The sequence below is a fragment of the Somniosus microcephalus genome, chromosome 16, assembly GCF_052327205.1.
Source record: "Somniosus microcephalus isolate GS21.2 chromosome 16, FLI_Smic_1.0, whole genome shotgun sequence".
NCBI classification, from domain to species: Eukaryota; Metazoa; Chordata; class Chondrichthyes; order Squaliformes; family Somniosidae; genus Somniosus; species Somniosus microcephalus.
Window position 1 is genome coordinate 34,042,199 of NC_141002.1, and position 18,548 is coordinate 34,060,746.

At 44.9% G+C, this 18,548-nt stretch overlaps 1 protein-coding gene across 2 annotated transcripts in view; it reads left to right on the forward strand.

Annotated features, from left to right (window-relative positions):
• aass (aminoadipate-semialdehyde synthase) overlaps positions 1 to 18,548 on the forward strand; it is a 147,802-nt gene that overhangs the window by 102,977 nt on the left and 26,277 nt on the right. For both annotated transcript variants that reach the window (XM_086008794.1, XM_086008793.1), the window contains exons 16-20: positions 584 to 710; positions 3,140 to 3,250; positions 6,306 to 6,414; positions 8,098 to 8,238; positions 12,896 to 13,063. In XM_086008794.1, coding sequence (XP_085864920.1) covers positions 584 to 710; positions 3,140 to 3,250; positions 6,306 to 6,414; positions 8,098 to 8,238; positions 12,896 to 13,063 — 656 coding nt within the window. The remainder of the gene's footprint in view (positions 1 to 583; positions 711 to 3,139; positions 3,251 to 6,305; positions 6,415 to 8,097; positions 8,239 to 12,895; positions 13,064 to 18,548) is intronic.

Here is an 18,548-nt window from a genome sequence, read left to right on the forward strand (position 1 = left end):
AAACAGCAATGTGATAATGACGAGATAATCTGTTTTCGTGATGTTGGTTGAGAGATAAATGTTAGCCAGGACACCGGGAAGAACTCCCCCCACTCTGTTTCAAAATAGTGCCATGGGATCTTTTTGCGTGCACCTGAGAGGGTAGACAGGGCCTTGGTTTAAGGTCTCACTGAAAGACAGCACATCCAACAGTGCAGCACTCCCCCAGTACTGCACTGGAGTGTCAGCCTAGATTTTGTGATCAAATCTCTGGAGTGAAACTTGAACCAACAACCTTCTGAGTCAGAGACAAGAGTGCTACCCACTGAGCCAAGGCTGACACACACACATCAGAGAACCAGGACAGGCCATCCCACTTCAACTCTGAACAAAATGGGGAATTTTAACATGGACAAGAGCTGCAAGTCTTAAGATCTCCTTTATGCTGTATAATTTTAGATGGGAGACATGTAATTATTAGTCTGAGAATTCTCGTGAGTACCATGTTGCATGTTTTGAGTTTTAACCTTCAATGTAATGGCTTTTAAATCAAATAGATAACTAAAGATTAAACTAATGTCCATTTTTAAATTTTGTTCTGCAGCATCAGCACTAGAAGACCAGTTGGAAAAGCTAACTGCAAAGTACAACCACAGCACTCCAGTTACACTGGACATCCAGGATAGCGACAGTTTCTCCTCACTGGTGAAATCGCATGACCTTGTGATCAGGTTAGTTTGCGTCCTGTTCACTTGTACAAAGTTTTCTACAGTCTTGCCAACGGAAATGTATTAAATAATTTCTGTCTTGACATCACCTTGGTGAGTAAATTAATGTCTTCGACCTCTTTCTCTCGAGGGTGGAGTGTTATCTTGGAAGCCGTTTAAGCAGTCTCTTCGGTGCAGTGTATTTGTTTTTTGCTGAGCTATGCCATGGAGCAGTAGGAAGCTGGTTATATAGCCGGGATGATATTTCTTTCCCTCTTGGATGAGTTCCTGATTACAACTGGAGAGTTTAGAGGCAGGCACGACGCAGAAGTAGAGTCCTTTCCTGAGGGAGGGAACCTCCGAAGGCTGTTTCAATAATGTTGATTTTGGGATAAATAAAAACACCTTGTAGTGCAGTGGGGGGGGAGGGCTACATGTGAGGGTGATTTTGTCGTCTAGCTTCTCGTTAACAAAAGATTCTATAGACCAGGGGTTCTCAACCTTTTTGCTTCCGAGGACCCCCTCCCATGTTATAAAAATTCCGTGGACCCCCCTGTAACACAACACAAGAATTTTTTCTGTATAAAAATTAGTTATTAATAGCTCTATTACACCTTATGTAAAGAAGAATTTATAAAGTCCTAAATTTACATAAGCAAAATACTGCAGATGCTGGAAATCTGAAATAAAAATAGAAAATGCTGGAAATATTCAGCAGATACAAGCAGTATCTGTGGAGAGAGAAACAGAGTTAACGAAAGGTCATCGACCTGAAACGTTAACTCTTTTTCTCTCTCCACAGACGCTGCCTGACCTGCAGAGTATTCTCAGCATTTTCTGTTTTTATCTTAAATTTAAATTATGCGCCCCTTTGCTGTCCAAGGTCTGCTCCACCCCATCAACCATTTGCTTAACAGGAAATGAACCGGCTCACTACAGGCTCGTTTTGTGCACTCGGTCGGATTGGGCTAATATTCCAGGTCCCCCTCCTCCATTTCGGAAACAGAACTTCCTTCTTATTTTGATACCAAACCGCAACACGGCGGTGAAAGCCAGAGACTTGATTTAACAGCACCAGTAATGGTGGAGGCGGATGGCACATGAGAGAAATGGAGAAATAAACAGGGCCCTGAGCGACTTTACCCACCCGACCTCATCGCCATAAATCCTTTAGTGACAAAGGCACTTTCCTCCTCCCCAACCCTTTCACAATAGTCGGTATCTCAAAGGACACGAGCATCCCAGACTAGGCCTATCTGTCCGCCAGAGAAGCACATGGCCATGAATATAAAGCTCGGAGTCTGAGGTATGAGGAAAATCATGATAACGCCGTCAGCTATTTTATTAACTCAGACTGAAGACATTGAAGGAGAGAGTCCCCAGATCCCAATTATTATGGCCTTGCCACAGGCCCAGAGATTGGAAAGTCTCTTTCTTTCCTTTTCCCCATGTGCCCCCCCACCCCCCCCCCCCCAAGGCCACGTGGCGCGCGCACTCTCTCCATCGACGGCGCTCATTTCAAACGTGCGCGCGGATTCTAACTGACACAGGGCGGCTCCACATAAGGGGAATAAAGCGTTGAAAGACAGGCTCGCACTACCTCGGCCCATGCAGCACCGGACTAACTCGCTGATTTCCCCACCCCCAACTTGGGTTTTAATCCCCCCCGGAAGAGAAGTTATAACTCCCACTATTTTATTTCATAGTTAAAAGCAGCAAGTGGTTTATGACTGTGGAAATGATTAGGGCTGGATCAAAAAAACAACTTGCCAAGATAAAAACTGCTGTAAAAGTCAGTGACCCGCAATGGGACTTGTCTAAGTGTTCAAATGGTGTCCAACAGAACCTGAATTGACTGCCCATGTGCAGTCTTTGTATAGCTGAGATTATTCCACTCGCCTCAACATACAGGGGCGACTACTGATGTTTATGCCATAAACCTCAATTGTCTCCCCTGTATGTTGATGGGACAAACCAATTGGCGGACCCCCTGAAATCTTCTCGCGGTCCCCTGGTTGAGAACCCCTGCTGTAGACTATTGTTATTTGCCAGCCCTGCTCCTGAACGGATTACTGCAAGTTGCTAAGTTTAAAGAAACATAGGCCCACGCTCCTTGTCACTGGCCCGTGCTATCTATCATAGGGCCATGCTGTCTATCACAGGCCCGTGCTGTTTATCACAGGCCCACGCTCCTTGTCACAGGCCCGTGCTGTCTATCACTGGCCCGTGCTGTCTATCACTGGCCCGTGCTGTCTATCACAGGCCCGTGCTGTCTATCACAGGCCCGCGCTGTCTATCACAGGCCCGTGCTGTCTATCACAGGCCCACGCTCCTTGTCTCTGGACCGCGCTGTCTATCTCAGGCCCACGCTCCTTGTCACTGGCCCGCGCTGTCTCTAAACAGCCACCATTGATGCTCTAAAACAATCTTTATGATTTTTAATCCCCGTCTAGTTTATTACCTGGTATTTATCATCTCATGGTTATGAAGGAATGCATCAATCAAAAAGTGAACATGGTGACAGCAAGCTACCAGTCTCCTGAAATGAAAGAATTGCACCAAAGGTTGGTATTGCAGGAAGAGCTGGTTGCTCAATGTGGAATTTTACCCTGTCTCTTTTAGTCTTTGGAAGGCCTCTGCCATTGAACTTTCAGCTGAATGCTCTTCAGTTTCATATTTGTCAAGTTTATTGATTCCACCTGAAAATACATTTTAAAAAGCTTGCTTTCTTTGTAAAGCTCCAAGTGTTCAAAATTGTGAGCGGTTTTGATAAAATAAATTGGGAAGAACTATATCTGTTGGTTCATGAGTCAGTAACCAGAGAATGTAAATTTATTGCTAAATGATCAAAGGGAGAGGTTAAGAGAAATTTTTACTTGGAGGGTTGGCAGGACATGGAATACCATACCAGAATCAATGATAGACTCAAATCCATGATGGCTTTTAAAATGAAAGTGTATAAATAGTTGAAAATACATTTTTTAAAGCTTATGGGCTAAGAGACTAGTTGTATAGCTCTTGTAGAGAGCCCACATAAGCCCACATAAGCACAAAGGGCCAAATGGCCGCCTTCTGTGCTGTAAAATTCTATGACTCGACAAAACCACTTTTATGCAGGACATGATAGAGAATGTGACCTTGATAAGTGATCTAAGGATGTTAACACTTATAAGCCAACCTGGAAAACTAGTAAAACTAATGAATGGCTTAAAGAAAAACTGACGACACAAAAACAGCCCCAAATATGCCATGTAGTTACACTGACAGTGCAGTGGGACATGGGCTTGCCATAACTTTTGCTGCAGACATACCCAATATTTCATCACTTCTATAGTGTAAGAGTGGCGAAATGCACAGTGATTTTCTCATTTCTTAGTGAAATTGTAGGTTATTGTGAATATATATTGGTGCTACTACCCCAGTTCATTCTGATATTCTTCCCCCTCTGCCATCTCATTCACTGTGGCACATTTCACCCCCTCTGCCCCACCCCAGCCCATGCTGATGCTCTTCTCTTCCCTCTGTTCAAGCTGGCAGTCTTGTTCACCTTCCCCCCACCCCCTCCTTCAGTCCGTGCTGACATTCTCGCCCCTTCCCTCCTCGGTGCTAATTCTGGCTTCTGCGCCCAAGCACCACTCACTGCTCCTAGTTGATTCTGCTGCCACCCCAGGGGATTGAAGGTTGCTGCACACGGTGGACAGCCTTTCCTGATTTTGCACAATGATGGCAATAATTCCCACCAACAGGGTGCAGCAACATTCAATCTGATAGCAGCAGTGGCGGGTAGGAGCCAGGAGCAGTGTTGATTTTCCCCCCACGAATGGTAGCAAGTGGACACTGAATCTAAAACCCTGATGTCCAGCTGAAATGTGGACAGTTGCTATGTACACTAACATTTGGATAATCATTAACAATTTCATAGCTGCACATATTCAGTTAATGGGAATGAATAGAGTAAAGACAGAATTTGGTGTTTATTTCAGTTCTGTTGGATACAGATTTAACTTCCTGTCATAAGTATTTTACTTTGACTTGTATTAAACTTCATGGCTTTCCTCTGCCGCACTCCCTTTAAACAATTGCTCACAAAACTATGAATAAACAAATTCAAACAATGACGATCTGTGATCCTCCGGGCAAGGTTCACACGGCTGCTTCTCTGAGGAGGAATAATGAAAGATCTCATAAATGGCTTCCATCCAGTTTGCACATATGGTTCACCGATGACCGAGAGACTTTGTCATGGTCAGTGACTCCAGTTTTTCTATTAGGAGACAGTGGAACAAGTAGAATACCTAACAAGTCCTAAGGGGCACAATAAAATTTTGCTTTCTCTTCCCTGCCCTGGTTTCTACTGACCTGATATTATGCTATGTGTATATTGGCGTATGAACGGTTAATGCACATGGAATAAGATGTATAAGATCCTGAGGGGCCTGGACAGGGTGCATGTGGAGAGGATGTTTCCTCTTGTGGGAGAATCTAGAACTAGGGGTCACTGTTTAAAAATAAGGGGTCGCCCATTTAAAACAGAGTTGAGGAGAAACTTTTTCTCTCAGAGGGTCATGAGTCTTTAGAACTCTCTTCCTCAGAGGGCGGTGGAAGCAGAGTCTTTGAATATTTTTAAGGCAGAGGGAGATAGATTCTTGGTAAGCAAGGGGGTGAAAAGTTATCGGGGGTAGGCAGGAATGTGGAGTAATCAGATCAGCCATGATCTTATTGAATGGCGGAGCAGGCTCGAAGGGCCGAGTGGCCAGCTCCTGCTCCTAATTCGTATATTCGTATGTTCGAATCTTTTTGTCCCAAACATGGACTTTCATACACATTAAGAGTTCATGCACTAACACCCCCATAGCATTATTTCAAGCTCTAACTTATACTTGGCCCACAGGTTCACCTCCACATCGTACATGCATTGCTGTCTTGGCTTTCTCCTCAACTTTCTCAAACCTCCCCCCTTTCTGTGTAATCTTTTGCACCGAACTTGAGTTTCTAGGATGCCAACTGCACAGCATCCACTAGGTTTGGCGCCAAGCATTTGTCTTGATGAAAGTCATTCGTAATTTCATGCAATTAAAAATATCCCATTTAAAAAGTAGCAGTGCGTAATAGCGATGACATGCTGTAGGCAACATCCCAGGACTGTGTGAGATATTGCTGCGTTTCTATAGAAACATAACAAATATGAATGCAGAGAAACACTTCTATTGTATAAATATTATTCCCCATCATCACCAATATGACAGAATAATTATATATACAAAACTCTAAATGGTGTATCAACCTCAAATAGATTTTGTACTTGTGATAGCAATGATTACAATTGATGACACCTTGTGCAACTTCACCTCTTTTGATATTTTGTCCCATTGACAACGAATGGGAGAGGGGAAATTCAGCCACTGTAGTTTAACAAAAATAACTGTGTGAGATGCTTATGTTAACTCCTTGCCTCGTGGACAAATGGCCAGATGTTGTTCAGTGCTTGTTTTTGTTGAGCCCTGTCTGTATCTCAAATTAAAGGGGTATATATGAAAGCTGCGTGGGAGGAAAGAAGTGTTAGTGATTTGACATTGGACATGTTTCCTATTGCCCGTCTACTCTATCTTTCTTGTTTAGTGCACTGGATGCTGGGATTACTATTTTAAATGAGGTTGGCCTGGATCCAGGGATTGACCACATGTTGGCGATGAAACGTATTGACGAAGCAAAAGAGCAAGGATCAACAGTGAGTGCCATTGTTTTAAGCAACTTAGCCCCACAATGGTTCATCTCCCTCTTTACGTTCAGAACATTGAAGTCCGAGAATTGAAATTCTATTTCCTTCAAGCTGTCCCAAGTATCCAAGTGAAAACCAATTTTTAAAATCTGATTCATCTGGGCTATAAGAGAAAGGGCAAATATGCTGAGACTTTTAAATACACCTTTTACATATCACAGAATATCCACAATAATGAAAAATGCTTATATTAGAATATAGTGGTACTTGAATAAAATAACAATTAAATGACAACAGAGAAACATAGAAGATAGGAGCAGGAGTAGGCCATTCGGCCCCTCGAGCCTGCTCCGCCATTCAATGAGATCATGGCTGATCATCCAAACTCAGTACCCTGTCCCTGCCTTCTCCCCATATCCCTTGATTCCTTTAGCCTTAAGAAATATATCTAACTCCTTCTTGAATATATTTAATGAATTGGCCTCAACTGCCTTCTGTGGCAGAGAATTCCACAGGTTCACCACTCTCTGGGTAAAGAAATTCCTCCTCACCTCTGTCCTAAATGGCTTACCCCTTATCCTTTGGCTGTGACCCCTGGTTCTGGACTCCCCTGCCATCGGGAACATCCTTCCTGCATCTAGTCTGTCTAGTCCTGTTAGAATTTTATAAGTTTCAGTGAGATCCCCTCTCATTCTTCTAAACTCCAGCGAGTATAAGCCCAATTGACCCAATCTCTCCTCATACGTCATTCCTGTCATCCCAGGTATCAGTCTGGTGAATCTTCGCTGCACTCCCTCCATGGCAAGAACATCCTTCCTCAAATAGGGCAACCAAAACTGCACACAATACTCAAGGTATGGTCTCACCAAGGCCCTGTACAACTGCAGCAAGACATCCTTGTTCCTGTACGCAAACCCTCTCGCTACAAAGGCCAACATACCATTTGCCTTCTTAACCACCTGCTGCACCTGCATACTTACCTTCAGTGACTGGTGCACAAGGACACCCAGGTCTCATTACAGTTCCCCTTCTCCCAATCTATTGCTGTTCAGATAATAATCTGCCTTCCTGTTTTTGCCACCAAAGTGGATAACCTCACATTTATCCACATTATACTGCATCTGCCATGCATCTGCCCAATCACCCAACCTGTCCAAATCATACTGGACTTTCTCGGCATCCTCCTCACAGCACACATGCCCACCCAGCTTTGTGTCGTCTGCAAACTTGATTACATCTCGTTCCCTCGTCTAGATCATTAATATATATTGTGAATAGCTGGGGTCCTAGCACTGATCCCTGCGGTACCCCACTAGTCACTGCCTGCCACTCGGAAAAAGAGCCGTTTATTCCAACTCTTTGCTTCCTGTCTGCCAACCAGTTCTCTATCCAAGTCAGTACCTTGCCCCCAATCCCATGTGCCTTAATTTTACACGCTAATCTCTTATGCATCCACTGTCCCTTGCTGCCAAACTGATGCAATGTGCATTGTGGGGTTTGGGATCAGGGGAAAGCTCCAGATTGAAGCACACATGAAGTGGTGGAAGCAATTGTTTATGTTGTGTAATTAGATAGGTTTTATTAATAAGAGTCATATATACCGGGAGTGACAGCTCATTTTACATTGTAAAGTATGCATTGGCCTTATTGGAGCATAATGTATGTTGCTTCAATTTCTTTTTCTTTCTTCAGATAGAGTCTTTTATTTCCTTCTGTGGCGGTCTTCCTGCCCCTGAATGTTCTGATAACCCCCTAGGGTACAAGTTCAGCTGGAGTCCCTCTGGAGCTCTGTTAAACACAGTCCGTCCAGCCACCTTCTTAAAGGATGGAAAGGTAAAAAGTTGTTAAGCTTTAAGTTATTTTTATTGAGCCCTATCTTACTGTCTTCTTTCAGTGAACAAAGGCAATTATGACACGGTATCAAACAGCTCTTTTCAATAGTTACTGCAAAAATGATCATGACTGGCGTCAGAAAGAGCTCATTAACAGGGAATGAATTTGTCCTTCTGCAGCTCATCAGTTGTTATGCATATAAGAGTCTGGGATCTGGTCTGTCACGCTCAAGGTTACAGGCTATCTTTGTTTAAAAAAAGACAATCATTTTGTGCAGGGTTTTTCCCGCCTTGAGCCAAAAACTTATAAGCAGCTACAGTTGCCCTCTGGAGTATGCAAGTAGCCATAATTATCCTCTAGTTGACCTCTGGTGTTTACAAGCAGCTACAATTACTCTCGTTTTAAAATTAATTCATGGGATGTGGGCGTCGCTGGCAAGGCTGGCATTTATTGCCCACTCCTAATTGCCCTTGAGAAGGTGAGCCACCTTCTTGAGCCACTGCAGTCTCACAATGATTTTTGTCGTAGCGGTTTCATTTCAGAGGGCAGTTAAGAGCCAACCACATTGCCAGGTAAGGACGGCATTTCCTTCCCTAAAGGACAATTCCAGATCAGCTACCATGGTGGGATTTGAACTTGGGTCTCCAAATCATTAGTCTGGATTACTAGTCCAGCAGCATAACCATTATGTTACCATTCTAGTTGGCCGTTGGAGTTGACAAGCAGCTACAATTACCTGGATATGCCTATTTAGACCACTTCCCCACAGGGAGTACTTGAGCAATCTCACAATCAACGGATCAGATCAAAGCTCTGCAGTTCTGCCACATCCAGTCGTGAATGGCAGTGGACCATCAAACAACTAATGGGGGGAGGAGGAGGCTCCATGAATATCCCCATCCTCAATGATGGTGGAGCCCAGCACGTGAGTGCAAAAGACAAGGCTGTTGCGTTTGCAACCATCTTCAGCCAGAAGTGCCGAATGGATGATCCATATTGGCCTACTCCTGAGGTCCCCACCATCACAGAAACCAGTATTCAGCCAATTCAATTCACGCCACGTGATATCAAGAAACAGCTGACCGCACTGGATACAGCAAAGGCTATGGGCCCCGACAACATCCCGGCTATCGTGCTGAGGACTTGTGCTCCAGAACTAGCCACGCCTCTAGCCAAGCTGTTCCAGTATAGTTACAACACTGGCATCTATCCGACAATGTGGAAAACTGCCCAGGTGTGTCCTGTCCACAAAAAGCAGGACAAATCCAACCCGGCCAATTACCGCCCATCAGTCTACTCTCAATCATCAGCAAAGTGATGGAAGGTGTCATCGACAGTGCTATCAAGCGGCACTTACTCACCAATAACCTGCTCACCGATGCCCAGTTTGGGTTCCGCCAAGACAACTCGGCTCCCGACCTCATTACAGCCTTGGTCCAAACATGGACAAAGGTGCTGAATTCCAGAGGTGAGGTGAGAGTGACTGCCCTTGACATCAAGGCAGCATTTGACCAAGTGTGGCATCAAGGAGCCCTAGTAAAACTGAAGTCAATGGGAATCAGGGGGAAAACGCTCCACTGGCTGGAGTCATACCTAGAAAAGAGGAAGATGGTTGTGGTGATTGAAGGTCAATCATCACAGCCCCAGGACATTGCTGCAGGAGTTCCTCAGGACAGTGTCCTAGGCCCAACCATCTTCAGCTGCTTCATCAATGACCTTCCCTTCAACATAAGGTCAAAAATGGGGATGTTCGCTGCTGACTGCACAGTGTTCAGTGCCATTCACATCTCCTCAGATAATGAAGCAGTCCATGCCTGCATGCAACAAGGCCTGGACGACATTCAGGCTTGGGCTGATAAGTGGCAGGTAACATTCACACCACAGAAGTGCCAGGCAATGACTATCTCCAACAAGCGAGAGTCTAACCACCTCCCCTTAACATTCAACGGCATTACCATTGCCGAATCCTCCACCATCAACATCCTGGGGGGTCACCATTGACCAGAAACTTAACTGGACCAGCCACATAAATACTGTGGCAACAAGAGCAGGTCAAAGGCCAGGTATTCTGCGGTGAGTGTCTCACCTGACTCCCCAAAGCCTTTCACCTACTACAAGGCACAAGTAAGGAGTGTGATGGAATACTCTCCACTTGCCTGGATGAGTGCAGCTGCAACAACACTCAAGAAGCTCGACACCATCCAGGACAAAGCAGCCCGTTTGATTGGCACCCCATCCACCACCTTAAACATTCACTCCCTCCACCACTGGTGTACCGTGGCTGCAGTGTGTACCATCTACAAGATGCACTGTAGCAACTTGCCAAGGCATCTTCAGCAGCACCTCTGAAACCCGCGACCCCTTCCACCTAGAAGGACAAGGGCAGCAGGTGCATGCGAACACCACCACCTCCAAGTTCCCCTCCAAGTCACACACCATCCTGACTTTAGAAGTATATCGCCGATCCTTCATCGTCGCTGGGTCAAAATCCTGGAACTCCAACAGCACTGTGGTAGTACCTTCACCACATGGACTGCAGCGGTTCAATAAGGCGGCTCACCACCACCTTCTCGAGGGCAACTAGGGATGGGCAATAAATGCTGGCATTGCCAGCGATGCCCACATCCCATAAAAATGAATTTAAAAAAAAAATAGCCATCATAGGGCAGGGCAGATAAAATACAGTTCTATCTTAGCCACTAAACATCACAACTGTGCTCCAGACTGTAGAGTACAGATGGGCATCACCATGGGAGCTCATTTAGCATTTAAAAATAAATGCATATTAAAACATACTGGGCCCTAGAACCAGATTTCAGTTACTTAACCACATCTTTGGGAATGTACAGCACCTGTATCCTCGGCATTCAAATACTAAACTCCAGTGCACTTTTATCTTTATGTCTCTTGCCTGCCTTTTGCCAGTTGCTTACTGCCAGCAACACGTGCTCTGAAATATTCGGATACCTTGGGCTGGATTTTCATTGAGGAGGCGGGACTACAACTTTCAGGGTTGTAGTCCCGCTTCCATCGAGTTGTGGCCAACCCACGCGATTTTGACTTGATTGACCTTGTTGAGCCCGCCCAGCGGGCTCAGCAGGCCAATTAAGGGCCACCCGGCAACAGGTGACGTCACAGATTGATATTTCATCTGTCAAGACCTTTTGACAGATGAAATATCAGCGTTTCACAGCTGTTTGAAGCTGTCAAACACTGACAAACTGTACTCCAAGTTAATTCCGTCCTCTCAGGATGATTTAGAGATCTCTCCAGAACAGAAAGCTGAATGCTGCAATTTTTGACAGATCGCGGCCATTCTGCTTTCTGTGCCGGTGAGATGAGGGACTCCCAAGACCTGAAGGAAGGAAGGCTGTAAAGGTAAGTAAAACTTCTTTAAACACTTTAAACACACCAAACACACTTACCGCTGCACTCATACACCCATCACTCACCTGAACACCAGACATCTTGACCCCTCCAAGCCCGACGGCCCGCCTCGCTAACTTGCCGTGGTTTGGAGCCATCGGGAATCCCACACATCAGGAATGAAAATAGGGATTAGGCTAAAAACTGCCTGTTAACTGGCAATTAATTGGCACTAATCCCCTTCCTGCCTCAGGGAGGCGGGTCCCAGTGCGGGTCGGGATGGGTTCGTGCCCCCCGATTTTGGGATTTTAACCCCCCACATGCCTCCAATCCCACCTCCACGGCCCAATGAAAATCCTCCCCATGTTTTCATTGAGACAGTTGCTTTGGTGGCCATTCTCAGTAAAATGATGATTGTGTAGAAACGGAACCATTAGCGCCATCTATAATGAATCATATATGTTCGGGTAAGTTTGAGGATGATGTCCATCTGAGTTAGGTAGTAGCGTTCTGGAATTTAATCTTCAGTGCCTGGCTCATGACTATTACTCATTCACGGGGTGTGGTGTTGCTGGCGAAGCCAGCATTTTTTGCCCATCCCTAATTGCCCTTGAGAAGGTGGTGGTGAGCAGCCTTCTTGACAACTGAGTGGCACTCAACCACATTGCAATGGGTCTGGAGTCACATAAAGGTCAGATGATTTCCTTTCCTAAAGGACATCAGATGGGTTTTTACAACAACCCAGTAGTTTAATGGATTTAATTCCAGAATTAAGTAATTGAATTTAAATTCCTCAGCTGCTATGGTGGGATTTGAACTTGTGCCATCTGGATCATTAGTCCTGGCCTGTAGAATTACTAGTTCAGTAACATAACCACTATGCCACCATTCCTGTTGAACATAAGGTGACGGTTCGCATGCTCCCTATGTGTAGCAGCCTTGTGAATGTACTTGTCAAGATTCCCTTTGGTATTTCTAGCAAAATTATAAACTTCACATGTGAATTCTAAAGCTGTTATGCACAGTGACCCGAGGAATTCTTGGCCCAGGTACTTTTATTGCAAACAAATGGCAACATACAGGATGTGATAAAAACAGTTAGCGGGTGAATTTCTGCAGGATTTTTCCCTCTGGTCCACTGTAACTTGGCGGAAGAACTGTTTTTCTGGGGTCTTTATGTCTCTTCTGCCAAAGTTACAGTGGAAGTTACCTGTGGAAGTTCACCCTTTTAATGTTTGTGAGCTCCGTTCCTCCCTGTGCATTGTGGTGTACGAATATTTTTAATCTGCAGGTTATTGACATCCCAGCTGGAGGCTCTGTACTCGACCATGCTCGTCCAATGGCCTTCTTCCCAGGATTCAACCTAGAGGGTGTACCAAACAGAGACAGCCTCAAATATGGCACATCATACGGTATCCAATCAGCTCGCACTTTGTTGCGGGGCACCCTGAGATACAAGGTAAGGATGGAAAACTTCAAATTGCTCAATTCGAGCTGAAAAATTAGAAATGTCAATTGTAATTCATCAAAAAGAAATGTGGTAGAGAAGAGAATGTGTAGAACAGCAGGGACTTATCATACAAGGTTTAGGCACTAGAAAGCTTGGCTGTCATAGTTTTACAGCACAGAAAGAGGCCCTTTGGCCCATCGTGTCCGTGCCGGCCATCAAACCCTGTCTATTCTAATCTGATTTTCCAACACTTGGTCCAAAGCCTTGTATGCTATGACGTTTCAAGTGCTCATCTAAATGCTTCTTGAATGTTGTGAGGGTTCCTGCCTCTACCACCCTTTTCAGGCAGAGAGTTCCAGATTCCAACCACCCTCTGGGTGAAAAAGTTTTTCCTCAAATCCCCTCTAAACTTCCTGCCCCTTACTTTGAAACTATGCCCCCTGGTTATTGACCCCTCTACTAAGGGGAAAAGTTCCTTTCTATCTACCCTATGTATGCCCCTCATAATTTTGAACACCTCAATCAGGTCCCCCCTCAGCCTTCTCTGCTCTAAGGAATACAACCCCAGCCTGTCCAGTCACCCTTCATAGCTGAAGCGCTCCAGCCCAGGTAACATCCTGGTGAATCTCCTCTGCACCCTCTCCAATGCAATCACATCCTTCCTAAAGTGTGGCGACCAGAACTGCACACAGTATTCCAATTGTGGCCTAACTAGCGTTTTGTACAGCTCCATCATAACCTGCCTGCCCTTCTATTCTATGCCTCGGCTAATGAAGTCAAGTATCCCATATGCCTTTTTAACCACCTTATCTACCTGTCCTGCTGCCTTCAGGCTGTGTTTCTTCCTAGTGAAGGAGTAAAGCATTGATGGGTAGCTGGTGAACATGAGAGGCTTTGACTGCCAAATTGGTCTGAGTTGTGCATGATATTAGTTGCTTTATGTACAAAGCTGTACTTCCCTCAGTTAATACGTTTGTCAGACAAAGCTTGCGGATGCAGTACTCATCAGGCACTTGCTGAAGAATGGAAGAAAAATCAGGAATGGGAAAAGCCCATGCATTCCTTATTAACTTCCCAATTAGCATTTAATTGTATATTGAATAACCCTAATGAATGTGCCTCTATTAACTTTCTTGGTAGACTATTACAAATAATAATCATCCTTTCAATAATTACTTTTTCATGATAGCTGTACTAAATGTACTGTTCACTCAATCCTATTTACATCCTCTGATGCTATTTTCTTGGTTTACTTTAAAGTAATAATCTGGCATTACCTCTGTGACAAACTAGAAATGTTTCTGTATTTTATTGAACAGTTCTGAAATAACTAGAGTTATAATGGAAGCCATCTTTCATTAACAACATATGAAGTGAAGGTCAGAGAGAAGCCGTCTGTGGGACCAGGACATTAGTCATAATGAGAGTCATAATAAGGGGATTCCCCGCTACTGTGGCTGACATGGCCCTTGACCGTGTCCGTTCTATTTCCTGCACTTCTGCTCTCACCGCTTCCCCTCCCTCCCGGAACCACAATAGGGTTCTCCTTGTCCTCACCTTTCACCCCATCAGCCTCCACATTCAACGGATCATCCTCCGCCATTTCCGCCAACTCCAGCGTGATCCCACCACCAAACACATCTTCCCCTCACCTCCCCTTTCAGCATTCCGAAGGGACCGCTCCCTCCGCGACACCCTGGTCCACTCCTCAATCACCCCCAACAGCCCTTCCCCTTCCCACGGCACCTTCCCGTGCAAGCGCAGAAGATGCAACACATGCCCTTTTACCTCCTCCCTTCCCACTGTCCAGGGCCCCAAACACTCCTTCCAGGTGAAACAGTGATTTACTTGTACTTCTTGCAATTTAGTATACTGTATTCGCTGCTCACGATGCGGTCTCCTCTACATTGGGGAGACCAAACGCAGATTGGGTGACCGCTTTGCGGAACACCTCCATTCAGTCCATAAGGGTGACCCCGAACTTCCAGTTGCCTGTCACTTTAATTCTCCACTCCACTCCCGCTCTGACCTCTCCGTCCTCAGCCTCTTACACTGTTCCAATGAAGCTCGAGGAACAGCACCTCATCTTTTGATTAGGCACTTTACAGCCTTCTGGACTCAACATCGAGTTCAACAATTTCACACCATAACCTCTGCCCCTATGATTTTTTCATTTCTTTTTTCTCTCTCAAATGGCAGCTGTCAATCATTCTGCCATTGCCATTTACACCTCATCTAGAGTCATCTTTTGTTTCGTAACTTGTCCCACTACCATCTCCTTTTGCCTTGCACCATCATCCCTTTTGTCTCTTAATCTCTCCTGCCTTCCATCCCATCACAGACCTTCCTTTTTGTTCTTTCCTCCCCTCCCCCCTTTCCCTGCCCCTACGCTTGCTTAAAAACCTGTTCCATCTCCAACTATTTCCAGTTCTGATGAAGGGTCATTGACCTGAAACGTTAACTCTGTTTCTCTCTCTACAGATGCTGCCTGACCTGCTGAGGATTTCCAGCATTTTCTGTTTTTATTTCAGATTTCCAGCATCCGCAGTATTTTGCTTTTGTCATGATAAGGGGGCTTTGTTCTAAACAATAATTAAATTGTAGATGATTGTGCTATCAACAGGTGCTTGGTTACCAAACGATGTGCAAACACCTACCTACTCATCAGCATTCTCTGCAACAGTTTGTACCATTGTATACAAACGGATGGACGTTATGTGACAGTTGTATAAAGCTCTGGTTAAGAACATAAGAAATAGGAGCAGGAGTAGGCCATACGGCCCATCGATCCTACTCTGACATTCAATAAGATCATGACTGAACTTCTACATCAACTCCACTTTCCTGCCCTATCCCCATATCCCTTGATTCGTTTAGTGCCCAAAAATGTATCGATCCCAGTCTTGAATATACTCATCATCTGAGCTTCCACAGCCCTCTGGAGTAGAGAATTCCAAAGATTCGCAACCCTCTGAATGAAGAAGTTTCTTCTCATCTCAGTCCTAAATGGCCGATCTCTTATCCTGAGACTATGACCCCTAGTTCTAGACTCTCCAGCCAGGGGAAAAAGCCTCTCAGCATCTTCCCTGCCAAGCCTTCTAAGAATTTTAAACATTTCAATGAGATCACCTCTTATTCTTCTAAACACTGGAGAATATAGGCCCATTCTACTCGATCTCTCCTCATAGGACAATCCCCTCATCCCAAGAATCAATCTAGTGAACCTTCATTGCCCCCCCTCTAAGGCAAGTATATCTTTCCTTCAGTAAGGAGACCAAAACTGTACACAGTGCTCCAGGTGATGTCTCACCAAAGCCTTACATAACTGCAGCAAGACTTCCTTACTCTTGTACTCCAGCCCCCTTGCAATAAAGGCTAACATACCATTTGCCTTCCTAATTGCTTGCTGTACCTGCATGTTAACTTTCTGTGATTCCCATCTGGAGCACTGCGTTCTGTTCTGGGCACTGCACCTCGGGAAGGATATATTGGCCTTGGAGTGGGTGCAGCGCAGATTCACCAGATTGATACTGCAGCTAAAAGGTTTAAATTCTGAGGACAGGTTGCATTGCATTCCCTCAAGTACAGAAGAGGTGATCTAATTGAGGTGTTTAAGATGATTAAAGGAGTTGATAGGGTAGCTGGAGAGAAACTGTTTCCTCTGGTGGGAGAGTCCAGAACAAGAGGGCGTAACCTTAAAATTATTGCTGGGTCGTTCAGGGGTGATGTCAGAAAGCACTTCTTCACAAAAAGAGTGGTGGAAATCTGGAACTCTCTCGGGCAATATTGCAAATGTAAATAAGGAAATGATAGACTTGTGAACAATTACTTCGTGTCAGTCTTCACAGTAGAGGAAGAGGATAATATACTTGACATTCCAGGGAAACTAATAATGAATCAATGACTGCAACTCACTAAAGTTAACGTAAGCAAGAAAACAGTATTAGAAAAAAATAATGGTAGTGAAAACTGACAAATCCCCAGGACCTGATGTTTTCCACCCCAGGGTTTTAAAGGAAGTAGGTGAGGAAATTGCAGATGCTTTAGCCATAATCTTCCAAAGTGCTCTCGATTCAGGGATTGTCCCTTTAGATTGGGTAATTGTAAATGTAACTCCATTATTTAAGAAAGATGAGGGAGAGAAACCAGGAAATTATGGATCTGCTAATCTAACATCTGATGTGGGGAATTGTTGGAATCTATAATTAAGAACTGTGTGGCTCAGCATTTAGTGAAATTTGAGCTGATTAGAGAGATCCAACATAGATTTTAAAGGGTAGGTCATGTCTAACGAACCTAACTGATTTTTTTTAGGAAGTAACTAAAGTAGTAGACAGGGGAATGTCTATGGATGTAGTTTATATGGGCTTCCAGAAGGCATTCGCTAAGGTTCCACATAAGCGACTGTTAGCTAAAATTAAAGCTCATGGAATTGGCTAGGTGGTAGAAGACAGAGAGCAGGGATAATGGGTATGTACTAGAATTGGAAGGAAATGACTAGTGCTGTCCCACAAGGATCTGTGTTTGGGACTCAAATTTTCACTATATTTATTAATGACTTAGATAACCCAATAGAGAACCATATATCCAAGTTTGCCGATGACACAAACATTCGTAGACTAGTAAGTAGTGTAGATGATGGCATAAAATTACAAAGAGACATTGATAGATTAAGTGAGTGGGCAAAACTGTGGCAGATGGATTTCAATGCAGGTAAGTGTGAAGTCATCCACTTTGAACCAAAAAGGAAGAGATCCGAGTATTTTTTATATGATGAAAAGCTTGGAACATTGGAGGTCCAAAGAGACATACGGGCCCATGTACAGAGATCACTAAAATGTAGTGGTCAGGGACAAAAAATAATCAAAAAGGCTAATGGAATGTTAGCCTTTATATCTAGAGGGCTAGAATATAAAGGGGAGGCTGTGTTGCTGCAGCTATACAAAGACCATGACCCGAACATCAAGCCACCATTTCCAAGACTGTCACTGACCTCATCTCCTCTGGAGATCTTCCCCCCCCCCACGGCCGCCAACCTCATAGTTCCCCAACCCCGCACAGCCCGCTTCTACCTCCTTCCCAAGATCCACAAACAGGACTGCCCTGGTAGACCCATCGTTTCAGCCTGTTCTTGCCCCACAGAACTTATCTCTACCTATCTCAACTCTTTTTTCTCCCCTTGTCCAGTCTCTTCCCGCCTACATCCACGACTCTTCTGATGCCCTCCGCCACTTTAACAGTTCCCAGTTTCCTGGCCCCAACCGCCTCCTTTTCACTATGGACGTACAATCCCTCAACCAAGGATTCCCCTCTACAGTGGTTGACATGGCCCTTGACCGTGTCCGTTCTATCTCCCGCACTTCTGCCCTCACCCCTGCCCCTCCCTCTCGGAACCACGATAGGGTTCCCCTTGTCCCCACCTTTCACCCCACCAGCCTCCACATTCAACGTATCATCCTCTGCCATTTCCGCCACCTCCAGCGTGACCCCACCA